Here is a 17,793-nt window from a genome sequence, read left to right on the forward strand (position 1 = left end):
TTATGACGCCTGCTGCAAACACGGTATTTTCCTCGAAGGAGAGTTGGTTTCGCTGCGTTCCCTTCTGCCAAAGTACAGGACCACTGGGTCGCGGAAATTTTGATTAACTGCGTGAATAATTAGAATACTTAATATATGTATATATATTTCCAGTCTAGTTGATTAAGGTCTACGATACGGCTGTAGTGGTCCGGTATTGGGTTAATATGATGATGATGATTATGAAGATAATAAATATATATATTTTGTACTATTTTATGCGTACCGACGTATTTGTTTTATATATACATTGAAAATTTTGGTTCATTTGCTCCGCGACATTGTATTAAGTACTAGCGTACCCAGCCCGCTTCGCCGGGCTAGATTTTGCTTTATTTTATTAAAACAATAAACTTACATCATCAAATTTTTAATAAAAGCTGTATTTGACAGTTTGACAGTTCAAAAACAGGAGTGCTCCGATCGTCACCAAACTTTACAGGATTACTCGCCAGGTCAATCCGGAGATTCCCTGAAAGTTTCATTGAAATCAGTCCAGCCGTTTCGGAGCCTATACGGAACATACACTTTCTCTTTTATATATATAGATTAAGATTATTCTTGGTAAAGTCAACATATTCTGAGGATGCTCCGGTGTCGGAGCGAAACGGGCGTAGAGAGTACATTGCCGAAGATCGGTTTGGTGTTGAGTATAAATATTGGAGAAACGATAAATTACATCATACAGACTCTCCTGCTTTTTGCAGAGCATAGCAAATTTAGCTTAATTTTTATTGTATGCCATGGAATTCCGCAAAGTAACTGAAATATTTGTATGATTTTGTCAAATATGGAAAATAATATAATCAAATAAATTCTGGCCTACTGTATAAGTTTTGTAAAACATCAAGTCTTTCTGTTTGTAGCCACTTCAACCGGTTCGGATTAATTTTATTGCGTATTTTTATATTTTATGAAAATTTGGTTGAAGTCGTTGTTCTTCCAAGATAAAAAGTATGCTTTATTAATCCAGAATAGCGGTAAAGCTACCTTTCCCGTGAAGTCATCCATACATGACATATATCTTTTATAATTTTATATTTTTATAGTGTTTTTACCTACAATTGTAGTAATATCAATATTATAAATTTAATTTATAAAGTTGCAGGTTAAATCCGTCGGTTCCGAAATTTTTTATATGCAATTTAAATTTATAAAATTTCTATTATTTATCCACTTTTAGAATACAGGCCTGTGGCAAAATTCATTAAGATCGGTGCAGCGGTTGATCCGATCAGATGTAAGAAACAAACAGATACAGTTTTAAGTATTGTTCGTATGGATATAATCAAATGATTTCTTTACCTTTCGCGGACGTAAGGCCGTTGACACTAGTTTGTCATTTTCAAGTACCTATGTAGGTTGATTATTATCTTCTTATGAAGACTAATGTTTTGTCTAACAAATTATTGAACGGTTAATGCCCTTTTTCCCTATTACCGCTCCCAAACATTGCTGGGATAAACCAAACTTTATTATTCATATATTTTTCAAAAAAGTGCTCTCACTAACCAGTACGAAATAAAATCGTTTTTTTAGTCAGCTGTTAGGTTAGTTACGGGTTTCTTTTTGGCTGGTCGTGTTGCTAATGTGTAGCTCTATGGTGAAGTAACTTCATACAAAGGTCATTTTTTTCTTATCACTAATTATTACAAATTATTATTATTCTCACGATAATATTTCTTTTTTTATTACCTTTATCTAGCTATGCATTTATTTATTTTACTTCAAGGTAGGTATATTAAAGTATAAAGGCACATAGCTCGGAGAACCGATGGACGTTGGGGTCCAGTGGCGTGCACTTGGTTTCTCACCGGGGTATGCATACGGCAGGAAAATTGCATAAAATGGCAAAAATCCTCCTCCTAGACGAGCTATATTTCAATTTTAGGGTAAGCAGTGCTTTTGTGCATGTATGAAGTGCACGCCACTGTTGGGGTCCTAAGGTGTTGGAATGGCGACCTCGAACCGGAAAACGCAGCGTTGGTCGACCCCCAAGGACGATTTTGTTGTATTTATTTATTTATATTCTACTACATATGCCTTGCGGCTTCGCCCGCTAATTTGGGGAGGCAGCGTACTGCTACATACGATTTTTTCAGATTTTTTTTTTATCGTTCGTATTTTTTTTTTCAATGAAAAGTATACTATATTATTTCTAATACCTCCAAGAATATGTTTAAAAAGTTTCATGAAGATGGGTTTAGTAGTTTCCGCGTGAAAGCGTAACAAAGTAGGGATATATTTATTTTAATCGATCCTCATGAAACTTTGTACACATATTCTTGGAAGCGTTAGAAGTAATATAGGATACTTTTTATCCCGACATTAAGCTCGGTTCTTTTTGGGAGAGGGGATGAAAGTGTTTGACGATTTTACACCATAACTCCGACAAATTATAACCGATTAAAAGAATTATTTTTGTACTATAGAGGTTATGATATGTGTTTAATTTTGCCCAAACTGTGGTTGGAGATAGAGGACAGAACTCCTCAGCGGACAGCAGCAAACCCCTCATTTAAGGCTTAGCGATACTGAATTTTTTTTTTTTTTTAGATCTACAACTAAATGTAATACCAAATGAAAAAACAAAAAAACAAAAGCAGACGAAGTCGCGGGCAACAGCTAGTAATTTATATTTTAATGTATCATTGTAATATGGACCTTAGAAAAGTAGATCGAAACTACAATGCTCCCTACTAGATGGCGCTACAGTCGCTATAACACTGATATAAATGCATAATATACTAATTTCGGCATAGCTTAGTCTTAGTATATTTCCCCCCCCGATGTCTTCGAGCCCTGGGGCTCTTCTCATGGCGAGCTTTCGCGCTCGCCCCACTCCCCCGGTGACGCCGTAGCAACCCCTCAGGTGGTTATCGGCAAGTGTCCTTCCGAAAAAGCAAAAAAAAGGCATAGCTTAGTCGTCTCAGTGGTGGATTGCCCGAGAGTCGCAGGTTCAAATCCTGTCGGTTCCGAAAATTTTTATATGCATTTAAAATTTATAAAAATGACATGACACTCTATCGGGGCATTGTCATATAGTTACAGCTTTTAATCTTTAACAGGTTATCGAACACAAATGCGATAATTTTCTTATCGGACCGTTTCGTCTTAAGATTAGAGAGCTTATACAAACATAAAACTTTTACTGACACAGACGTGCCGCTAAGCGATTTAGTGTTCCGGTGCGATGTCGCGTAGAAACCGTTTGGGGTCTTCAATTTCCCCGGACGTCTAACAAAGCCATCAAGCATAACATGCCGTGGTGGTTTTTAGCTAGGCTATACCCCTTTAGAGTGGGGAGTTCCACGTAACTTCCGTCAATTCGCTTGTCAATACGCCACAAAGAAAAAAGGAGTATGACTTGACGGCCGAGTGGCGCAGTGGGCAGCGACCCTGCTTTCTGAGTCCAAGGCCGTGGGTTCGATTCCCACAACTGGAAAATGTTTGTGTGATGAGCATGAATGTTTTTCAGTGTATATTATTCAAAAAAATATTCAACTGTCATCTTAGTACCCGTAACACAAGCTACGCTTACTTTGGGGCTGTGTGCATTGTCATATGGCGATGTGTGCATTGTCGTTGTATATTTATTTATGTATTATTATTATCTTAGACTGCATCATCATTTACCACCAGGTGAGATTGCAGTCAACGGCTTAATTGTAGAGGAGAAAGAAGGAATAAAAAAAACCCCTTCAACATTACTAGATGTGATCCGCGGTTTCATTCGCGTTAAAACATACAAACTATCTTAATTTAAAATATCTATATAAATTTTTATTAACCTTTTAAAGTGGTAGAGCTTCGACCCACCACACTGCTGCAATGAATCAGAATCAGAATACAGTTGTGACCATCCCTCATCATATATAATAATAATAAGTCTACTACGACAATACACTCATCGCAATCTAGTCTTAAAGTAAGCGCAGTTTGTGTTATGGGTACTAAGATGACTGATGAATAATTTTATAAATAATATACAGATACATAAATACTTATAATCCCTATGCCTACTCCCTACTTATAATATAAATGTCAATGTAAGTTGTTTGTTACGCTTTCACGCAAAAACTACTTAACCAATCCTCATGAAACTTTGTAAACATATTCTTGGAAGTGTTACAAGTAATATAGGATACTTTTTATCCCGACATTAAGCTCAGTTCTTTTTGGGGAGGAGATGAAAGTGTTTGACGATTTTACACCATAACTCCGACAAACTATAACCAATCTAAGCAAGCTTTGAAGGTTCAGTATATAGTAGCTATAGTTCATTTCTCCATATATTTTCTAGTTATATTACTTGGATATCTTGTAGATAATTGTGCCCGGTAAAATTCCAGGAATGAAAAAAAAAACCAAATAAAAGTTTTGATCTCGTGTATTGATAAAAATACTTCTTTCCGCCACTCAATAATCGAACCAATAAATAATTGTAATCCATAAACTCGTCGCCATCTTGGAAAATATTTAAAAAATGACCCAGGTCCTTCATAATGTGCATTTTGCTTCTGTCATTTGATATTGTACATTTTTCTATACTGAATCCTTCGACTAACAGGTGTTGTAATGTTAAAGAACCCATTTTTTTTTCTTTTTCTTCATCAGCAATGGCTTTGTTGCTTACAGTTTTTATTGGAGAATCTTCTATTATTAATTCAACAGATTTAATTACACGTGAAGATCTGTAAAAAAGAAAGAGATAAGTTTAGCAACACAAAAGCTTATTTCTCTGCAGTGGGATTTTTAGGGTACAATCTATGGTGGGGGCCCGATTTTTCCTTTATGGCTAAGATAATCGGATCTCCAAAATCGCGTACACATCCTGGGTGCCTAATATAAGATTTTTTACCTACAAGCGTTTTCCATCATTGAAAATAAGTAAACGGCACTCTTTTCATACCTTTACTACCTTACCGTACCGCATATCGTCTGCGTAAGGTACAGGGATCATTTGTGGGATTGAGTATAAACTTTTATAATATGATTCCTAAGGTGATTTTGGACCTGCCAATGCACAAGTTTAAAGAATTTGTTAAAACACATTTATTACAGCGAGGTTACTATACAAGTGATGAATTTTTTAATGACAAGGTTGCTTGGAAGCATCCGGCTCCGCTTTCAGCTCTAACAAGATAGAAAAATGAATGTTAAAATGCAAAATGTACATTGTTGATGTTAGAAAAGAGCAACTGCTGAGTTTCTTGCCAGCTTCTTCTCGGTAGAATCTGCCTTCCGAACCGGTGGTAGAATCACTACAAACAGACAGACTTGACGTTTCAAAAGTGCTTATATTAGGCCTACTTGAAATAAATGAATTTTGAATTTGAATTTGAATTTACCTCTCGCACGGTCGAATCAGTAAACATAGATAGAAAATCTTAACATAACGCAATTGAAAAATTTGCTTTTCGCCTAGCTAAAGGTACGTAATTAAAAAAGATATGCTCTACCAATTTTAAATTTATGAGTCTAATTATATACTACTTGAAAGCTTAACCTTTACTAATAAGATCATACAAGGTGTTTACCTTTTTTGGTTCAAATGCCTGCTGAATTTGCATAACCAGCTGTCAAAATCTGTGAAAATCTCTTGCCAGCCGCACAGCCCTCGCGGTCCAACATCTGGAATTTAAAATATAAATATAATAAGTTAATTGCAAAACTATATAAGACCATACTTCCATACTTTTGTTTCTTTGTACGTTTGTTGTTTGTATGTTCGGTTCAACCACTTCCCAGATTTTGATAAAATTTGGAACGCATGGCGAATTAGTTGTAATGTTATGTTAATTTTTCTACCTTACAAAGAAAACTTCATTAGGCTTTATTAAAAATATAAACAATCTTATTAAAATATTTAAGCGAAGGTGAAAAAAAAATCCGTTGCGTGATTTAGAAGTTAACAGATATTTTTATGCTGCATAGAGATACATACAGAGAAGATACCATCATCAATAGCCTATGTCAATCCACTGCCGGATTAATGGCCTTTCCCAAATGGAGGCTTTGCCCATGGTCACCACGCTGAGCAGACCGTTTTGAGATCGCAGCAGATTTACTATACTATACTATACTATAGTAGAGTAGATCTCCGTGGACTTTTTTTGCTTTTTCGGAAGGACATTTGCCGATAACCACCTGAGGGGCTGCTACGGCGTCACCGGGGGAGTGGGGCGAGCGCGAAAGCTCGCCATGAGAAGAGCCCTAGGGCTCGACGACATGGGGGGGGAGTGGTAAGGATCCGGATGACGTCAGAAATCGGGGCCCTCGTCTTCGCCGGCGAAGGCGCTGTGTTTGTTGCGTGTGTGTGTATTGTTGGGACACGTTGTCGGTAGTTATTTTATCGTCAGGGTCGTCAAGGACATGCTTCGGACGTCGCCGCTTTGGCTCGACGTCGGGGACGGGGGTATAAGTGGACGCCTCGACCACTAGGGGGTTGGGGTGTCGGACTGCATTTTCAAAGTAGGTCTTTGATAATGATTTCATGAACTGGGCTATGGTGGGAAGATCGAGGTCTCGGTGGAGATCTACTTTGCGCATGAACCACGGGCTGTCCGTGGTCATACGCATAAACTTGTTCTGCAGGACTTGAAAGCTCCTGTAGGAGCTGTGAGGGCGGTGGGCGAATACGACGCTGGCGTATATCATAATGGGACGTATGCACGTGTTATACAAGGTCACCTTGTGACGGAGGGATAATTTGTCAAAATCATCGGATAGAGACTCTTCGTGGCCGAATCGCCCGTTCTACGTTGTATTCCCTAAGTCGCCTCGTACCTACGACACCCGCGGGAAGAGAAAGGGTTAGGAGGACTGTATGAAATAGAATATAAATGAATAAATGTAAAGAACTCTTTTCTCGAGTTCATATATCGAACCTTTTCTGAAAGTCACCAATGTTTTTTACATTGATAAATGACATTTAAAAAAGATGTTTAAGAGTTTATTTTAAGAAGAAATTATTTGATTTTAAAGACCTTTAAGGTAACCTGTAAGGGCTTTAAATGTTGCTTCTTGTATTTTCACAGAAACGCAATTTCGTCTTTATTTCAACTACACATTGAAAGGAGTATTATAAACATTATTATAAAACAACATTTAAAGCCCTTACAGCCCTTGCTTATGGCATCAGTCTTAATCCGGCAATGAATTAAATGATGATATCTTTTGATTAGATGCATCGCAACGACCCGCCGGAGGACGACTCCCTGGACACATAAATACTTATTGTTTACAGATAAAACACCTAGACTGAAAAACATTAATCACATTAACATTTTTCAGTTTGTGGGAATCCAACCCACAGCTCTGGACTCAGAAAGCGGGGTCGCTGCGCCAATCGGCCGTCACAGGAAGAGATATAGATTATTGATTAGCTCGAACGTGCTCATAATCAAAACAATCAGAAACGGAAGCTTGCGACGCAACGGATTATTGCTATATCTATAAGGAAATATCTACTTTCTACTGAGTTACAACGCAACCGGACCGACTATGATGTAATTCTAACGCTCGCTCAGCATTTCATAATGTTTGTAGCTACACGTTCTGCGTGTGGAAATTGTGGCACCGTCAAGGGACCATGTCGAATCAAGTACAACCCCCGCCGTTAAAGATCATACTTATCAAAGACAGCCAATGTGGCTTTTTGTTATTATGTAAGAAAACGATAAAAATTTGGTTCTTTAACATTACAACATCTGTTAGTCAAAGGATTCACTAAATGATAAAATAAAATGCACATTATAAAGGACCTTGGTAATTTTTTAAATATGTTTCAAGATCGTGACATGGATTACTATTAGGTATACGTATTTTATTGATCAAATTTTCATAAATTTACGGCTATTTCTAGCAATCTAGATAAAGATAAAAATTATTATCTATGTTTATGCTCTAGAACACTCTCCTATGAGATAGGAGCTAGTGGACGATGAGATATATGCATAATAAGCTGAAGACATGGCTGTGCGGTAGTATACCTTTGCCATTGCCCTACGGGAAAGAATAAGGAAAAAAAGGGCTGATGGACAGCAGACTCTGGAGTGCTCTGTTTTTTCGACTTGGTTAGAGACCACAACAAACTGAGCCGGGTTTTGTATAAATTAATACCAATAGTATAAGAGTTTTATTTATTCCTTGATAAGACCTTCGGCGTCCTCTTTATTCAAATAATAAAATACGTTATCAACATCTAGTGCATTCAACTTTGTACCGACATTCAGATAAGGTTGTTTAGTAAATAAAAACAATCAACGGTCTAGTACGGTTGCACTAAAAATATTGTAAACAAAGGAATCCGTGGACGCATTGTCATTTAAAACACTGACCTCTACTAGTAAAAAACGGGACTGGCTGACTTTTGGGTAATAGTACCAAGAGTTTTTGTGACGGAGCTCGTTCGGAGAAGTAAGGCTACAAATTGTGTGAAGCTGATGAACTTTAAAGATTTAACAGCGTAACGTGGGCTTGTTGGCGTATTGGCTCTACCAGGAGTTTGAACCTTAGAGCGCGGAGAAACGAAGGGATCGTCGGCCTGAGCACGCGAGGTCGAACCTCGGCTCAGGCAACGCTTGGAGGGCCGAAACTCCATTTTTGGACGGTGATTCGTGCTCACGCCTCCGAGGTCGTATGCCCCAACGTCCGGATGACGTCAGAAGTCGGAGACCTCGTCTTCCCCGGCGAAGTCGCTGTGCAGAGATTGATTGTGTGTCCTGATAGGTAGCATTATCAGTAGGTAGTAATCTGATAGTCAGGGTCATGAAGAAGGGTACTAGACGATTCCTTACATGCCCTGCGAAGTGTTGCTATGTTTATATCATCATGTCAACCAATCGACGTCCTCTGCTGGACATGGGTCTTTTGCAGGGAGTTCTACAATACACGGTCCTGGGCCGATTGCCTCCAGCTGGGTGTAAGTGGGAGGCGAGTACCAGTCAGCCTCACAAGGTGCTAACCTCACCTGCGCGTGGTGCGCCCTGCTGTCTAACCGACTTGGCTCTGGCGACCGACAAGTGGCGGTGTAACCACTTCGAATTTGCTGGACTAAATGAATGGCATGTTTATATGCGATGGTATAATTGAGCCATCTGCTTTCTCCATCAATGATTACTCCTCCTTGGTCGTTCACTCTTGACAGACTGGTCGTGATTGACGATGATTTATTTTCTTTGGCTACAGCAGCCCCACTGCGCTTCCACTTGTTACGATCTTCAGCGTTTCGGAAACATTGGACTATGGAGGTTTGTGTTGCAGCTTTTCAAAATTCTAAATTCATTTCTTTCAAGTAGGAATAATATAAGCACTATTGAAACGTCAAGTCTGTCTGTTTGTAGTGACTCTACCACCGGTTCGGAAGGCAGATTCTACCGAGAAGAAGCCGGCAAGAAACTCAGTAGTTGCTCTTTTCCAACATTAACAATTTGTAAATTGTTAAAATGTATTTTAACATTCATTTTTCTATCTTTTGAAAGATGAAAGCGGTGCCGGATGCTTCCAAGCAATATTGTCATTATTATGTATTTCCAACGCGTGGGTGATCGACCGCGTGACCGTTTGCCTTCCACTTTCCCCTGGAGTCGCTCAGTGGAGTGTTTTTTCCTAGTTATGTGTCCAAAGAACTTGAGGATTCGTATCTGCACAGTCGACGATAACCTCTCTTTGATTTTTAGTTCCTCCAGGATCGTTCGAAAAGCCGTCCAAGGGATCCACAACAGTCGCCGCCAGCACCACATTTCCAGTGCATCGATTCTGCGACGGTCGTTAATAAATAATTATTACTATAGAAACACATTTCATTTAAAACCATTAATTAGTATTCAAGTTATTTTAGATTTTTTATTCTTTTCAGCATTTATTAAGGTTTTTATAAATCCCGTGAGAATCCTTTGTTTACGGGCAGCTTTAATGTTTTGATGTTTTTTTTTCAATATATAATATTATCTATGCTTACATTACACACGCTAAATTAGCTTCCAAAAAGCTTGGTGTGCTCAACAGAGCAAAACGTTACTTTGCGTCATAGCATAGACTCCAGCTCTATAAAGCGCAAGTAAGACCTCACATGGAGTACTGCTCGCATCTTTGGGCTGGGGCACCTCTTTACCAACTCCTTCTATTTGATCGGATACAAAAGCGGGCAGTTCGACTTGTTGACAATCGAAAATTGACTTGCAGTTTGGAGTCCCTGGGGCGCCGAAGAGATGTTAGCTCCCTTTGTGTGTTCTATCGATTCTATAATGGAGAGTGTTCCGAAGAGTTGTTTGCGTTGATACTTCCTTCCCTGTTCTCTGACCGCACCTCACGCCGTAGAAATAAATTCCACCCTCATCATCTGGATGCCTGGTATTCTTCAACTCTTCGAAATACCAGATAATTTCTACCGCGCACTTGCAAACTACGGAACAATCTCCCATCTGATGTGTTTCCTCAAAAATACAATCTTGGGTTATTCAAGGGGCGGATAAACAAATTCCTTAAAAGCCGGCAACGCATCGGTGGCTCCTCTGGTGCTGCAGATGTTTATGGGCCGCGGTGATCACTTATCGTCAGGTGACCCACATGCTCGTTTGTCCGCTATTAATATAAAAAAAAAAAACTTAACTAGCCATGGTCTGATATACAATGTGGCTAAAAGTGAATCTTCTTTGTCGTAACACTCTTGCCAGAGTGGTCGTGGTCATCACGGTGGGACATTGTTTGTGGCAGTTGTTACTCGCCTCACGATCATTCGCCACTTCTCCCTGTTTGCAGATAGTCTGGTACACTCATGCAAGGGACCTCCCACTGAAGATTTGATTTGATCGGTCCATCGCATGGGTGACCTACCGCGTGCTCTAGTGCCTTCTACCTTGCCCTGCACAACAAGGCGTTCTATGGAGTTGCTGTCTCTCCGGGAGACGTGACCGAAGAATTTTAATATGCGGCTATGCACTAATCTTGAGAGACGTTGCTTGATGTCCAGTTCTCGGATAATGGAAATATTGGTGCGAAATTCATTCCATGACACTCCAAGCATACGTCTCCAACACCACATCTCTAAAGCATCAATTTTCCTCTTCTCGAAAAGTGAAAACCTGATCTTTAAGGCCCCACGTAAGCGAGTGCAATACGAGCCAATTATAACACTTAATCGTGTGACCCAATTTAAATATTTGGGCCATTATTTAATGGAGGACCTTAAGGATCACGTCGGCATAGAACGAGAACGTAGATCTCTGGCTGTCAAATGTAACATGTTGGCCCGCAGGTTCGCTCGACGTAGCAAGGAAGTGAAAGTAACGTTGTTTAAGGCCTATTGTCAAACCTTCTACACGGGAGGCCTGTGGGTTTCTTCTTCTTCTTCTGCTTGCGGCTTAGGTTCGTCTGGTCCCTGGTGTCACGTCGACCGGCTACGATCTATTGTGACGCCGCTGTCTAGATCTCCCAGCAAGCGTTGGTCGCCTTCAGGAAAAGCAGCACTTTCCTTGCTGGAAGAAATTTAGCATCCTCTGGTTGCATTATGTGTTTCCCCAAAAGAGTGCTGCGTTTATGCATCAGCGCGGGGCAGGAACAGATCAAATGCAGCGGCGTCTCCGCAGCCTCCTTACAGAGTCTACATAGATCTGTATCCTGCAGCTTTAGGTTAAACATGTGTCTATTAAGCCCACAGTGCCCCGTAAGCGCTCGCACCAGTATGCATAGGTTTTTTCTGTTGAGTGCTAATGCCTCAGAGGCGGCCCTTTTGTTGAATGGTTTTATTAGCACTCGAGAATGGTTCATTCCTTGGAGTTGTCTCCAGCGAATGAGTGTGTGATAATTACAATAGGTTTGTAAGGCCTGTGGGTTAACTATACTCAAAGGGCACTGAACACATTACGTGTACAGTATAATAATGGGATTAGGATACTGTTGGGTTTGCCGAGGTTCTGTTCGGCGTCTGGGATGTTCGCTCAGGAGCGAAACGACGATTTTTACGCCATTATAAGGAAAAAGACGTCATCCGTCCTGACAAGGTTGCGGTCGAGCTCCAACAGTATCCTGAATATGTTAGCGGGAAAGTTTGATTCACCCATCTTGCAACACTTCATGTCGGTGCTTGTACGGTGAAGCAAACAGTCTTGAATTTATCCTATTATATAATATAATTCTATAATATAATTAATTAATACTAACATAGTCGTTTAAGTTGTATTACTAACAAAGGTGGACCGGACCTTAGTTGTTCTAATAAAGAGATTATTATTATAAATAACAAATATAATAACTTTCAAATTAACAAAGACAATTATTAGATATGAATATATATATATAATATATACTAAACGCAGCGACACTACAGCGAAAAGCAGCTGTATCTGTCTCGTTCGGGTACCCTCGGTGGTCCCGAGTTCACCCGATCGACCCTTTCACCTCATAGCGTGACGGATCAGCCGTATTTTTTTCCATTTTCCCATTTAATAGTGAACGCTTAGAACATTAGAGGTAAAACATTACTCTCAACTGCTAAATTGTATGTTCGAAAAACCCTTCTAAAGTGGCGTGGTTAAGTAATAGTTCTATTTACTACCTATGGAAAAATCTGTGTGCAGTGCGCTAAACAAGTTTTTACTACAAAAATGTATATTTTAAATACTAAACCCTGTCACATCGGAAAAGGGCAATTCCCGTACAGTAAAAGCTTTAAATGACATTGCATATTTCACTATAGGACCCTACACCAAGGTCACTGTGGAATTCGATCCTCTTTGCCGCCATAACGAAAAAACTTGCTGCCAAAGCCGAGGGCATTGGTCTTCGTTAAAACGGAAAATTAATAAGTTTATTGACGTCAGCAAAAGGTCAATATGCTGCAATGACGTGGAGAGTTCCACCTATATATGGACATAGGTAGTACCTATTATTTATTGATACATTCACGAAGTACCCTAAAAAAACCAAACCAATATTTTCTTACTTGTCTTTTATTGAAAAAAATAAATTATAACAAATTCGTTACGTTAAATATTTTTGTCGTAGAACAAAAGTTTTTAATTTTAATGTTAACAACTACAGAACGAGAGCTTTCTGTTATTTTTAATTTAACCCTGTATAGATTGTAGATCCTTCATCATCATCACATCAACTTTTTATCGGCCCACTACGGCACGGGTCTCCTCCCACAATGAGAAGGGGTTAAGGCCATAGTCCAACACGCTGGCCCAGTGCGGATTGGTGGACTCCAAACACCTTCGAGAACATGTAGAACTCTCAGGCATGCAGGTTTCCTCACGATGTTCTCTTTCTCAGTTGAAGCAAGTGATATTTTATTTACTTAAAATGCACATAACTTTTTGCGTTAGGTTTGCGCAAAAAAAAAAACTGTTTTTTTTTATTCAATTACAATTCCATTACAATGTCATACAGATTCATTATTATATCAATCCATTACCGGCCCACTACAGGGCACGGGTCTCCTTCCACAATGAGAAGGGGTTAAGGCCATAGACATATACACTCAATTACAATTCCATTACAATGTCATACACATTCATTATTATATCAATCCATTACCGGCCCACTACAGGGCACGGGTCTCCTTCCACAATGAGAAGGGGTTAAGGCCATAGACATATACACTCAATTACAATTCCATTACAATGTCATACAGATTCATTATTATATCAATCCATTACCGGCCCACTACAGGGCACGGGTCTCCTTCCACAATGAGAAGGGGTTAAGGCCATAGACATATACACTCAATTACAATTCCATTACAATGTCATACAGATTCATTATTATATCAATCCATTACCGGCCCACTACAGGGCACGGGTCTCCTTCCACAATTCGAAGGGGTTAAGGCCATAGACATATTCACTCAATTACAATTCCATTACAATGTCATACAGATTCATTATTATATCAATCCATTACCGGCCCACTACAGGGCACGGGTCTCCTTCCACAATTCGAAGGGGTTAAGGCCATAGACATATTCACTCAATTACAATTCCATTACAATGTCATACAGATTCATTATTATATCAATCCATTACCGGCCCACTACAGGGCACGGGTCTCCTTCCACAATGAGAAGGGGTTAAGGCCATAGACATATACACTCAATTACAATTCCATTACAATGTCATACAGATTCATTATTATATCAATCCATTACCGGCCCACTACAGGGCACGGGTCTCCTTCCACAATTCGAAGGGGTTAAGGCCATAGACATATTCACTCAATTACAATTCCATTACAATGTCATACAGATTCATTATTATATCAATCCATTACCGGCCCACTACAGGGCACGGGTCTCCTTCCACAATTCGAAGGGGTTAAGGCCATAGACATATTCACTCAATTACAATTCCATTACAATGTCATACAGATTCATTATTATATCAATCCATTACCGGCCCACTACAGGGCACGGGTCTCCTTCCACAATGAGAAGGGGTTAAGGCCATAGACATATACACTCAATTACAATTCCATTACAATGTCATACAGATTCATTATTATATCAATCCATTACCGGCCCACTACAGGGCACGGGTCTCCTTCCACAATGAGAAGGGGTTAAGGCCATAGACATATACACTCAATTACAATTCCATTACAATGTCATACACATTCATTATTATATCAATCCATTACCGGCCCACTACAGGGCACGGGTCTCCTTCCACAATGAGAAGAGGTTAAGGCCGTAGTCTGGACCAGTGCGGATTAGTGGACTGCACACACCTTTGAGAACATTATGGAAAACTCTAGGGCAAGCAGGTTTCCTCACGATGTTTTCCTTCACCGTTGAATCTAGTGATATTATATTTACCAAAAACGCACATAACTTAGAAAAGTTAGAGGTGCGTGCTGGGATTCGAACTCGGCCCCCCGAAAGTGAAGTTGAGCTCCTACCCACTGCGCTATCATTGTACATTTTTAAACTTGTTTTGTACCTACGTAGTGCTGGTTTTATAGAATGTTAATTATTAAAACTTGTTAGTGAAGTAAACTCCATTCACTTACGAAGAAAAACTAGACAAAGACAAATCAAAACTATATGACGTAACTTGCAGTTTTACCTCCGGCTCAGCAGATATGCAGCTCGCCTCGCATTGAAGAGGTGACGGCTTCAAAACCGGTCTCGTTTATTTATGAAACAATCTCAGATAATATGATATATAAACTGGATTTTCTTTGTGATACACTTTATATATTAGTATATGTAAGAACAACTTATGATCATAGATAAATATAATAGCCATTCGATTAATTAAATAAAGAATTTTTTTTTGTTTTGTTTGCAATTTTAATTTATTTTAAGTTTTATTTTCGTAGTTTGTATTCGCTTATCCACACAGTATTTTTTGTTTAAATTTTTGTCATATGGGTATTTGGAATGAATTAAAAGCATTTATTAATTATTATTATAATATACATTAAAATGCCGAGTGCCATTGAAAAAAAAAAGAAATTATTTCAGTTGTATCTGCGTTATTGCCAGTAGTTAGGTAGTTATCCTACCGACAAAGAGGTTTAGCGATCCAGTACGACGCCAGTAGAAACCGATTAGGGCTATAGCTTCTAATTGCCATACTTCTAAGAGATTAGCCTGCTACTATCTTAGTAGCATCATCACTTCCGATAAGGTGTGATAGAAATCAGGGGCTAACTTGTAGTGGAATAAAAGAAAAAAAAAGTTCTAATAGGACATTTCTCTTAGCAATAATTTGCACATTAAAATCGAAATTAACGTCGCAGTGTATACTTTGCTACCTACAATTTTACAGTAAAACTACAGGTTGTGTCAACCGGTAGTTTCTCGGAGATGTCAAAGTTCAAAGTTTGTATAAAATGTAAGCTTAAATTGAAGTCCTATACAGAATTACCGAAACAATAAAGCTTGGGTGTCTATTATTGCTCTAACCAAGTTGCTTTTTAAATACTTATTTTTAAACGGCAATGGAGATGGTGATAACAAAAGAATACCCAGGCAAGTTTGTTGTCGGCATCTTAACTACTGGCTCCAAAAAAAGATGTGCTATATATATAGATAAGATCTTAGTATTGGAATGATTGCATTGCATCTTAGGCAATATGCCTCGCTGCAGTCGTTACGAAGACGTTTTAGATTACATTATTATTATAGATATAAGAAATACTATGTTGAAATATCAAATCGAGTTGGATGCAGTATTTATATAAAATCGGAGCTTTTATAATAAATAAAAATATCCCTACTTCCCTATCCCTATCCCTACTAATATTATAAATGTCAATGTAAGGTTGTTTGTTACGATTTCACGTAAAAACCACTTAACCGATCCTCATGAAACTTTGTGCACATATTCTTGGAAGTGTTAGAAGTAATATAGAATACTTTTTATCCCGACATCAAGCTCGGCTCCTTTGTGAGAGGGGATGAAAGGGTTTGACGATTTTACACCATAACTCCGACAAATTATAACCGATCTAAATAATTATCTTTTTACTATAGCGGTTGTAATATGTGTTTAATTTTGCCCAAACTTTGTGTAGATCTGATGAATGTGCTCGGAGATAGAGGACAGAAATTCTCAGCGGACAGCAGCAAACCCCTGCGATACTGAATACTTTGAATTTTTTTAGAACTAGAACTAAATTGAATCACACATCAAAAAACAAAATCAAACGCAGACGAAGTCGCGGGCAACAGTGAGTATAGTTATAAATACCTATTTATATATCTAGTAAATAAATAAAACATTGTTAATTAATGTAACTAATTAAATCATTGATTTAATGTTACTATAATAATTGGACGGCCGAGTGGCGCAGTGGGCAGCGACCCTGCTTTCTGAGTCCAAGGCCGTGGGTTCGATTCCCACAACTGGAGAGTGTTTGTGTGTACATGAATGTTTTTCAGTGTCTGGGTGTTTATCTGTATATTATAAGTATTTATGTGTATTATATTCATAAAAAAATAATTATCAGCTATCTCAGTACCCATAACACAAGCTACGCTTACTTAGGGGCTAGATGGCGATGTGTGTATTGTCGTAGTATATTTATTTATTTATTTATTTATTTATTTATAATTATACTATGAAATTTACAATAATTATTCATACAGTCAACATGCTAAGGATGCTAGGATGCTAAGGATGCTTCGGTATCGGAGCGAAACTTGCTTAGTACATTGCCGAAGTTCTGTTTGATGTGAAGTATAAGGATTGAAGAAATTATAAATTACACTGTACAGATTCTACTGCTTTTCGCGGAGTATGACAAATTAAGCTTAATTTTTATAGTTTATCATGGAATTCCGCAAAATAACGCCTGCTTCTATCGAAAACTAGAATAATATACTCACCGCAACTGATCACATCCATAATTGCACTGTTTACTTCGCTAAACACACTGTCACGCGCGAACACAAAAAGCGTGTGTAAACAATAAACACAAATCAGGAATGATAACACTCTCGCTTGAACTGCGATGTGTAAACAAAATGCGGCGTGGTGATGCGCTTGCATATATCGATAACATTGGCAAATACAGTTGAATTTCTGAACTAATTTTTTTCTTAGAAATATAATAGCTGTAGCGTGTATATTTTTATTAACGAAATCGTTTGTTTTTCTGGAAAAAAATAAGTCTATGTTACTCTTTGTCCTTTCAACTAATTTATGGCTAAAATCAAGTGAATTGGTTATTCAAAAAAATTCAATCAAGAAACTTGCATAAAACGACTAAAATCCTCCTCTTATACGAGGTATATACAAACAA

General features: G+C 38.5%; 1 protein-coding gene across 1 annotated transcript; it reads right to left on the reverse strand.

Annotated features, from left to right (window-relative positions):
* Positions 1-17,489, reverse strand: LOC120635029. The gene is made up of 4 exons (XM_039905937.1): positions 17,378-17,489; positions 5,580-5,673; positions 4,408-4,733; positions 1-107 (listed from the first exon to the last, which is right to left on the reverse strand). Exons 1-4 carry the CDS (start codon positions 17,394-17,396, stop codon positions 1-3), a joined length of 546 nt encoding a protein of 181 aa, XP_039761871.1. The 5' UTR covers positions 17,397-17,489.
* Positions 17,490-17,793: the final 304 nt, after the last annotated feature.

The sequence above is a fragment of the Pararge aegeria genome, chromosome 26 (assembly GCF_905163445.1).
Source record: "Pararge aegeria chromosome 26, ilParAegt1.1, whole genome shotgun sequence".
Classification (NCBI taxonomy): domain Eukaryota; kingdom Metazoa; phylum Arthropoda; class Insecta; order Lepidoptera; family Nymphalidae; genus Pararge; species Pararge aegeria.